This window comes from Mercenaria mercenaria, unplaced genomic scaffold (genome assembly GCF_021730395.1).
Source record: "Mercenaria mercenaria strain notata unplaced genomic scaffold, MADL_Memer_1 contig_1656, whole genome shotgun sequence".
NCBI lineage: Eukaryota > Metazoa > Mollusca > Bivalvia > Venerida > Veneridae > Mercenaria > Mercenaria mercenaria.
The window spans coordinates 1,727-12,340 of record NW_026459650.1 but is presented as its reverse complement, the minus strand read 5'-3'; the positions used below and the strand labels follow the sequence as shown (position 1 = coordinate 12,340).

The 10,614-nt window shown below is 36.5% G+C and overlaps 1 protein-coding gene across 1 annotated transcript; it reads right to left on the bottom strand.

The window, feature by feature from the left end:
- Positions 1-442: 442 nt before the first annotated feature.
- LOC123552219 (uncharacterized) lies at positions 443-10,390 on the bottom strand. The gene is made up of 7 exons (XM_053532688.1): positions 10,240-10,390; positions 9,634-9,721; positions 7,966-8,051; positions 6,869-7,042; positions 5,234-5,331; positions 2,830-2,969; positions 443-2,472 (listed from the first exon to the last, which is right to left on the bottom strand). The coding sequence occupies exons 1-7, from the start codon at positions 10,374-10,376 to the stop codon at positions 2,356-2,358; spliced, it is 840 nt and encodes a 279-aa protein (XP_053388663.1). The 5' UTR covers positions 10,377-10,390; the 3' UTR covers positions 443-2,355.
- Between the last annotated feature and the right edge of the window lie 224 nt (positions 10,391-10,614).

Here is a 10,614-nt window from a genome sequence, read left to right as displayed (position 1 = left end):
TTTGCAATTCTGCTTGCACTGGATCTGGCCCGACTCATTCTAAAAACGCTTAGGAATGATGAAAATCTAATTTTATCAATCTTATGACATTTGGTTCCAATATACCCGACAGCGATAAAATGTTGTAGGGTATTTTGGAACCATTTACAATGCATCATTAAGCAGCGCTAACAATAAGCAGACGCTTTGATTTTGATACGAACATGTTTTTCACTCTATAAAATACTATTAAACTGTTAAAATGCGATTTTTTTATTTGTTATAATGTCAGGTGTTTTTGTCCCTTTTTTATTGGTATAAGTAACTAAAAGATTTTGCGCTTCAATTTTCACAGTAAGTTAAAATAACGGCAATGACTTGAATAATATACAGTGAATTGAAAGACATTAATAAAAATAATGTATTATGGACAAATTAATTCTTAGCTGCATATTATTAAACAGTATGTAGTACAATGAACAGAGATTAAGATAAGATAAAATTATGTATAAGACGTGAAAGAATAAATGTTATTTGTAATCCGCGCACTAAAACCCTAAAAACTTGTGAGAAAAGTACGGGAAGGCGTTGGATTACATTTAAGGAAACAATATTGTTATTATGTCACATATGTAATAACAGATTTAGACTAAAGTAAACATAATAACACATGATATAAAAATGCGAACATTGCAAGTCTGTTACTCTTATTGATAAGACATGAAGGGAGATAAAAATGAATAGAAAGAAACAAAAACGAAAACGGATAAGAAGAAAAAAAAATTTTTTTTTGACAAAATTGTCATATGAATTATACATAACTAATTAGATAAGAAGAAAATAAAAATGAAAGCAGTGCCGCCAAGTAAAGTAAGTTAAAAAAACACATCAAGAGAAGATTTGTAGTGAATAATAAATATATATCTTTATAAATGTATACTAGTATAAGAATGTTTTTCGTGAAACTTACAATGTCTGAGAACTCACGAGTGCGAAGAATGAACAGTTAACACCTATGAATGATATTGTGGATGGTGGTGGTCAGAGAAATGGAATGCAAAAATCAGGAAATAAGGAAACGAACGCCCATAATAGCACACTTCCCCTGCTGAAAGTCTTACATGGTGAAACATTATGATTTTTATACCCACACAAAACGAAGTTTTCGGCGGCGGGGGTTGAGGCTGGTATATAGAAGTGAGCTTGACGGTCCGTTGGTTTTCATGGATTCCGAACAATAACTCGTGAAAGGCTTGACAAATTTAAATGATTTCATTACACAGGTCGAAAATACAGATCAAGATTTTGTGGTCAGTAGGTCAAGGTCAGAATAACCCTGAACAGTTAAACGGTTTCTCGATGAGATGATAACTTGAGAACACTTTTGCCTAGGATCATAAATTTTGGAAAACAGATGTAACATCATGAAATAGATCATGTTCGAAGGTCAATAGGTCAAAGTTCAAGGTCACAATGACCCTGAACAATTAAGCGGTTTCCGGATGATATCTTGAGGATGCTTTGATCTAGGATCATAAATTTTGATACACAGATGTAACATCATGAAACACAGGTCAAGTTTGACTTAAAAATTGTCAGTATGTTATAGCTCAAGGTCACAATGACCCGGAACAGTTGAACGGTTTCCGGATGATAACTTGAGAACGCTTGGGCCTAGGATCATAAATTTTAGTACACATGTGTTACATAATAAAGTACAAGTTAAATTTGCTTTTGAGGTCAGTAGGTCAAAGGTCAAGGTAACAATGACCCAAAACAGTTGGTTTCCGGACGAAAACTTGAGAACGCTTTTGCCTAGGATCATGAAAATTGATAGGAGGTTGATCATGACCAGTAAATGACCCCTATTGATTTTGAGGTCAGTAGCTCACAGGTCAAGGTCGCAGTGACATGGAACAGTTTAACTGTTTTCGGACGATATCTTCAGAACGCTTGGGCCTAGGATCAGGAAACGTAATAGGGAGGTTAGTCATGACCAGCCCTATTGATTTTGAGGTCAAGTGACTTGGAACATCTAAAACTTTTCCAGACAATAACTTGAAAACGCTCATGACCAGCAGGTGACCCCTATTGATTTTGTGGTCAGTAGGCCAAATGTCAAGCAAATTCGCCTAGTTCTGTAACAAGGCCGTATTGTGGGGGTATAGTTCGTCGCCCCTGTGATAACTCTAGTTTCGGATTGGGTGCTCCTTTCGTCTGCCAGAGCAGACGATTTTATAACAAGCCCTATTCCGTCTGTTCTATAAATCTACTTCCATATAGGTACTTTTTGTCAGTATAATATTAAACGGTACATGGGCATATCTCTTACATAAAGATATGGCCATAAAATATAGTTCGTAACAACTGTGTAACTCACATGTGAAGGTTATTTGCGGTAGAAAATATCCCTCTGCTTTCCAAGTCACCAAGAATTTCTTGCCATGCTGCAATACACATCTCATGAAGTCTCCTCCACCAACACTCTATCCTCTGTGAAAAGATGATAGATTTTATATTACACATCAAACACAGTCTCATAGTTTCTATTAATCCTGTTCGGGTTGAAACGCACCTTTTCACGACTTTGCTGGAAAATGTCCATGGATACAGTGTTTTCTAGGAACAACTAGAGCTATCGCTAAAGGTGATTAATACTCCCCGCAACAATAACAGACCCGTTATTCTTAAGGACATTGCATGACTTACATCTACAAATCACTGAACACATTAGATCAAGGTCCCTGCGACTATTTCCATTTGTATCCAGACATGGACATTAACAATGGTGACAGACATAATGCAGTCTATTGCTAGCAACCTATGCTTATATATGAATCTGTTTCGAACCTGGTTTGAAGGTGAACTCCCAATTAGTACACTTTTCGCCCCTGCCATCTCATCCCCGTGGAACCACCGGAAGGACTTCTGCATGTTAGCTACAACACCATTCTCGCTGCCTGCATCCATTCTGATGCATCTTGGTGCTCCTGATGTACAAAAATTAAAACGTTTGTTTTACATAGACTGATATAATACATGCATGTACAAGTATGTATGTATCCAGTTCATCTTTTATTGTTGAGAAAATATGTAATTTGTTAAGTCAGTTAAAAACTTTGAGGAAGTTTTACTATGATTGTAAGTACCATTTGTTTCCATCAACAATTACAAAGCCAAACTGTCAACATTAATTAAAAATAAAACGACGCATGAAATTCTAACTGCACAGATTTTCAACGTAACGGTATCATCTGTGAAGAATTAATGTCCTACAGAGGATATCTGATAGTGCGTTATTACTTACTTCCAGGAAAGGAATGGTCTCGAGAAGGAAATAATTTCACGAGTGGCGCAGTCACGTGTAAAAGATATCCATTCGAGACCGCTGCACGAGTGGTAATAAAAGTGATAATTCAATGAAATCAAAACAAATTTCTTTTTAATCATACGACTTTCCAAAATACACTACCGAATACAGAGAGAAAATTCAAAGATACGGAAAATTTTAACGTCGTGTTGCACAAACATTTTAAGGGTGTTTTTCATTGGTCTGTCGAACTTCCGGTTAGTCAAAAGCGTACACCACGTAGCATTTGATTGGACGCTGACATCACGAGACAGAACTCTTAACGACGATATGTCTATTAGTTTCCGCGCGCTTCGGACGTTTGGGCTGAAACTGACGCATAAATTTAACGTCATAATTTCTCATTTTCCATAATCACTCGTATATATATATTCGGCCTTCTTCAGCATCGTTTATTTAACAATGTATACAAGTAATCGGAAGTAACGTTGGGTCTGTGAGGTGCGTTTTGACACAACGTCCCATGCCTGTGACTCAGTGGAGCGCTATTCTTTGGTGTTAATGCCATAGGGTCGGTATGTCCTTAGTTCTTTTTTTCATAAGTTCCCAATTGTTTTGCTGTACAGGTCCGTCCGTGCAGCTTTTCCAGTCCCATCTCCGCAAAATCGTCCTTATTGTGGCCGTTAGTGTTGAAATGGACGGCCACTAGATCATCATATTTCGTTCTAATCCTGGACAGGTTCAACAAATGTCTCTGATACAAAGTAACGCCGGTTTCCCCTACACATATGTATGACTGGCAACGTTTGCAGTACAGTATATATAAAAGGATTATTACAACAGTAGCTCGATCTGGGATGCTGTATTCGGCTTGAGTATGTTTTGCCAGATCGGATCACCCAAGCCGAATGCAAAAATCCCAGATCCAGCTACTGTTGTAATGACTCTTTTATCATATACCTCTATCTTTTTGTTTGTTTATTTGTAATCGAACGAAATCTTAAATGTTTGTTGATGTTAAAATGAAATGAGTGATGTTTTTGATGTGCACTATTTATATAACTTTGTCAGCTCATGTATATTAATGAAAATAGTCCGGGGCCTCCGGGACCGAGTGGTTAAGGTTGACTTAAAATCACTTGCCCCTCACCGATATCGGTTTAAGCCTCACTCGGAATTCTTCATGTCCGGAAACCATCCAGCTGGCTTGTTCTGAATACATTTTATGGATGTATTATTGCTTTCTTTCTCTCGCAGATGTTTGTTTGTTTGTTTGTTTGTTTGTTTTGCGTTTAACGATGTTTATCAGCAGTATTTCAGTCATGTAACGGCGGGCAGTTAACTTAACAAATGTTCCTGGATTCTGTACCAGTATATACCTGTTCTCCGCAAGTAACTGACAACTTCTCCCTATGAATCAGAGGCGGGGGACTAATAATTTCAGACACAATGTCTTTTATCAAATCGTCAGGGAGAACATACGCCCCGCACCCTACTGAGCTAAGCGGGCGGGCTTCTCTCGCAGAAAATGGCAAAAAAAAGTGTTTCCTATCAAATCCACATTATGATGTTTATAATAATTTGTTGATACTGAAAATGACATTTCCTAATGGTTTAAAGCTTATCTAAACTAACACATCGCACATGTTTTTCATAAAAATATATATTTTTTATTCTGGGCGCCATTTTCCAATGTAAATCGTGCGAGGTGCTGTCATTTTTGGAAACAAATACCGCGCTAAACACGCATCAAAATGGAGTCATTTTAACTCTCGACTGTGCGTGGAATGATTTTCGTGTGGAATGAATGTCGTTTCGTAGTTACAAAATGTGCATCAACCAGTTACCGGTAAATGAGCCTTTAAAATGCTACGAAGCATACGGGGGTCAGAAATACCTTATGTATGCATGATAAACATATAAATGCTTAAACTATATCTATACCTTTTGCTTCTGTTACAAACTCGAGGAAATATGATGCCACCACCTTAGGGTCATTATTTGTTCTATTCACTTTTAACCATAAAACTCTCCGGGAGTACCTAAAAGTCAGAACAAGTATGCTCGTATGGAATATGAAATAATAACAGATAATCATATCAAATGTTAACAAAAATGGTTTAAAGTTTATAAAGCTTTTTTACTTTTTGTGAAAATTAAGAAGATGTTCGTAATCTTTGAACGTCCACGGCACAACCCGAATGCCATGGCGATGTTGTCGTAGAAATTGCTTTGTGAAATGTTCGTGGTTAAACGAACGTCTTCTGAAATAAGGCGGATACACAGGTTCTGACAAGTTAGAAAGTAGTTGGTCGTCGGTAGCTGGACATTGCAGCAACTTTTTGGCAGCTGAATATTCCAACTACTTTCTGGTTCCTAGTTTGATATTTAAACTACTTTGTGGTCGGAAGCTGGATGTTCTGAGACTATTTTCTGGTCGTTAGTTTGGTATTTGAATTCTATTCTGCTTGGTATTGGAATATTGAAACTTAAATTTGTTTCTTTGAGGCTTCGATAAAAGTTTTGATTCAGCCGTACATGGTTAAAACTGTACAAAAATGACCGGACGTTTAATATATTCAATCCGTACTGTTCAATAATTTATGTCCAATAACTGAAAACATCAAACTGAAATTTTCCATACGCAAAACTAGCGAACATGGTCGCGAGAGGCTAAAGATATTTTTGCCGTGTACGTTCCCAATGTAGCACTTTCCAATGTGGGTAAATTGCCTGTCCTATGGCGGTTAGGCTGTATGTCTTAGAGGGTTCAAGTCGATTAAGTCAATTGGGCTGTCCTAGGGGGTAAAGTCGCTGGTGTTTACACTAGCCGTCCTTGGGGGTATTTCTGAAAATAAAAAAGAACCTACTCCATAGGCAGTCTTTGAGGAGGGGGTTCTTGAATGAAACCTTTTCCATATGATTGCTAATGACTGCACAACAATTGGTATGATAAAATGTCTCATAGCCACTTCTGAGCGGAATAAAACGTCCGTACCCATGACTTTTCCAACAGGCCGTAATTCTAAAATGACGGGACGTTACGTCAGAAAAGGCGATCAAAAAGGTGTTATCGTCATAATGCCGTCATGACATGGAAAACCCTTTTCAATGGAAAAGTTCCATTAAAACAAAATCAATCGGCTATTATGACAAGATAAGGAAACGCAGCTAAATTTCCATGAAAATTAGGAGGGTCGCTTTTGTTGCAGTTGCATAATTTCTTCAAGTAACCAACTATACAAAAGGCCTAGAAAGCAGTTTGTGTTTTGTTTAGTACCAACGTTACGTATCCTCGACTAAATTGTCGGACATGATCAACGGAGATCAACAAACAATTATAACATGCAAATATCCAATTACCAAGCATGAAGTACAAGTACTCGTAATTCAGAAAACAGATCACTTATCATTGAACAGTAAAATCTTTAACTATCGACCAGAAAATAGTTAAAAATCCAACTATCAACTATATACTAAATATGTCAACATACATATCCTAACAATAGTTATGGATAAAAAAATAAAGCGTTCCTATACTACAGACCTACAAACAATGAACAACTTCAAGTAACTCACCCATCTATGGCACCATGTATTGCCAGCCCATAGCGCTTTATCTTGTCATATCCATCCATGTGAACTAAAAAGTTTGGACCTTTGTTGCGATATATTCTTCTAATGAGTCTATGTCTGCGTCTGGCTTCAACACCCTCTGGATCCAACAATCTCATCTGATGAAGAACCATGTTTCTACAATACAAAACAATGTTATCTTGAATGTCTTGTTGTGCTCAACTGGCTACCATATTTTTCATTGGAACGGAGCAGATTTAGCTGTCTTGGTAGAGGACAATACACGTATTATTTTAGAAGTAATGAGTTAAATTGCATGAGGGGTGTTTTTTCCGTTTAAATGGACACACGACGGAGAAAATGGATTCATAAATGCTCGCAGTGAGCACGCAGTGCACATGTGATCATAAATAATTATAGTACATTAGCCTTTTTCTACAAAACGTCTACAGTGGGGCTCGAACTCACGACCCGCTGTCCAGGTTAAAAGCCTGACGCGCTACCAACTGTGTGGTCTTGAATTAAATTACTCAAAAACCTACAGAGTAGCTAAAAGTTGGAGCTAAACCAACCTACAAACTGCACTATAGACTCTGATAAAAATAATAAAGTACAAAAACAACAAAACTGTGACAGTTCTCATAAGCGTGTTTCGTGCTTTTCGTGACTTGCATGGGGTGTAGAAGTAAACCGTTTGGGGTATTATTTTTCAAAGTTTGTTCATCCCATCAATTGAAAAGAGCACATAATTCACGCTTTCTGAACACGATAGCTGTACATCGAAAGTAGTTCGCCTTTGTCTTTAAAGACCTGCTCCAGTCCTACCTGTCACTGAAAAAAGCATGAAAATCCTGACTATGAACATTGACGCCTGTCAAAATAGAGTCCATTTTATATAAAATTCTATATAAAATACCTGTGGTTTTGCGTGCTAAGTGTGACGCGTGGCCGTTAACTGTTACCTATTGTAATTATGGGTTGCATACAATAGAATTTGAATAGCCGCGGAGCAGGGCTTTAAGTTAATAGGTATTAAATATGTAGAAAGGTACTTCCATCTCCTCCAATACCTAAATTTATTTCTGGTAGTTTATACTTACCTTCCCACAGACATTCCGTGTCGAGACCGTAATCTTTGAGACATCGAACGACAGCCAAGATTGCGTCCGCTGCCACAGAGTTCACTCTGAATATAAACGTATAGAAGTATTCATTAGAATCGCGTTTCACTGAAATTAAAGCCAGAAGTTTGCTTCTATAAACTGTACATGATACATCCATACATTCAGCTTTTTAATGATACTAAACCGAATATTGCATATGTATTATAATAGCCTGATCATTTAAGATTATTTCCCAGGGAAATTTTAGGTTCTGCTTTGTAACATGTTTCAGCCAGAATTATTTTCTCAAATGCATAGAATGACCTATATTTTGTCTCTGGACATCATCCAGATTGTAATCGTACCATTTTCCCATCGAAACGTGTGATGTCATGTGGAATTAAATCGGCTGAAAAGTAACCCACTCGTCTTGCTTCAAGTAATTATTAAAATAAACGTTGTAATTCGGACTGATAAATTATTCACAACAGAACAGTTGATATGGAAACATACTAGTCAGCTAGATGCATTTTTCAACTAATAACTTTGTCCTAGAATATTACGAGATCAGCAAAATATGGACCCCATAGTTTCGTAGATTCGACCTAATGAAATGCTTCGACTCACGCTCGTTGCAACAACGCTGAACACATATAATTTATTCAGTGAAATGACGCTGAACACAATATAATTTATTCAGTGAAATGGAAACCACTTGGTGTTGCGCCATCTGCTGCGTTGATTAGGCTTGCTATGACCTTGAGATTGTAACCATTTGTTTGTGGCCTTGGTTGTAAACTAGCATTTTAAATAGGACCTTTTTCAAACTTTAATATCGTTGATAAAATGGCTTAAAGCGTCTTTCCGATTCAAGGACTAAAGAATTAATTACATGCATGTATGTATTTGTTTGATGATAATTTATAGGGATAGTTACCATATGTAATAAATGTCCCTTGTACACTTGAAAGAAAAAAAAACAAAAAAAAAACAACAAAACAAACAAACAAAAAAAACCCGATAAGCTCTAAATAACGTTTCGGCCGAATTTGTATATTCATAAATTTTCAAATGGTTTCTATTTGTTTTGCTATTTAAGTAATGTTAAAATTCAAAATGCTTTCTACTTCTTGTTCATATGTTGTACAGCGTTTTTCAGTTAAAACCAAATATGTAATTAGGCAAATATTCTCGAGTCAATCGCTTTGAGTGTTCCATGTATTATAGCATTAATAATTATAACAACAAAACAGACTGTCATATTGTACCATAATCAGAGTTTTTTTCTGTTTTTTTTTTTCTCTTTTGCTTTGTCTTACATGAATATTTTCACAAATATGATAACTTTTTATTTCTACCAAATGCATGTCTTGTACAGCTCGAGTTATCAATGTTTAGTACCATAAAACGCATAACCACACTGAAATAGGAGCATCGAAAAACACGATTCGAAAATATTCGAAGAATATTTTTTGCAGTTTTCTTGGAATATATTTTCATTTCAATGAGTCAAAGTCTGGCAATTTTCTGCAGAAAATTGATATCATTTCATTTCATATGTCAAAATAAAAATTAAAGCGGTTTACCACCAAAAGTTGCAGAGTTAACGCCCATTTACTCAGAAATTATGATTTTACAGGAATGAGAAATGCAGTTAAATTATACCTGTATAGCATTTTGAACCTCTTCAACACCCCACACGCTTCGTCTCCTTAAGTTCAATCTGTTTAAATGCCTCTTAAGCTGACGAATGCTGAAAAGGCATACGAAATGAATGGTTAATTATGCTGCTTTTGGCTAACTAGCAGCTGTAGATATGAGGATCATCAATAAAATCATGATTTTCACACTCAAGGACCTGCGTTCGAATCTGCATATTGCCCTATCGCGAGAGCGGGATTGGAACTTTTAGAGCTGTAGTTCTAAAAGCATAACCATACCAGACATAGTTGGATCTATATCCTCTCCAACATACTTATAGACAGGCATAATTATGTTAAGAGTAGCAAATTTTAGTTGTAAATATACAAGTTTTTACGACAGAACTCATCATGAAAGATCTTGTTCATCTATATAACATTACATATCTTCGTATGTATGCTTGAAACATGAAAAGCACAAAAAGTAGATGTGTGTGAAAAATGTCAATTAGATCTATAGCAAAAGCATGTGGTTTAGTAAATACTGTCAAGTTTGATTGTAAACAATTGCCAAACTGTAAACAATCTTTAAAACGAACAAAAAACTTACAAATATCTGAAAGAAACTAACCTTATATCTACACCCATATCCGATTTTAATAAAACAAGTATTTCCTTGTAGACATAGCCTCTGTTAAAATGAGATTTTATAAACTCGTCCATTTGTACTGCTGTACTGGAAGATCTTCTAATTTTGAGCATGCGCATGCGCACCGGAAGGCGACAGTACGATGGTGATAACACGATAGTACGATGGTGATAACGCGACAGTACGATGATGATAACGCGACAATACGATGGTGATAACGCGACAGTACGATGGTGAAAACGCGATAGTACGATACTACGATAACGAAAACGCGATATCACGATATTACGATGGTGATAACGCGACAGTACGATGGTGAAAACGCGATAGTATATCGCATTATCATCATCGTACTAT

Coding starts and splice junctions, on each gene's coding strand:
- LOC123552219 (XM_053532688.1), bottom strand. CDS start 10,376: ATGCGCATGCTCAAAATTAGAAGATCTTCCAGTACAGCAGTACAAATG. Junction 8,052..9,633: donor AGGTTCAAAATGCTATACAG/GTATAATTTAAC, acceptor GTTTATATTCAG/AGTGAACTCTGTGGCAGCGG. Junction 5,332..6,868: donor ATACATGGTGCCATAGATGG/GTGAGTTACTTG, acceptor TCTGACTTTTAG/GTACTCCCGGAGAGTTTTAT.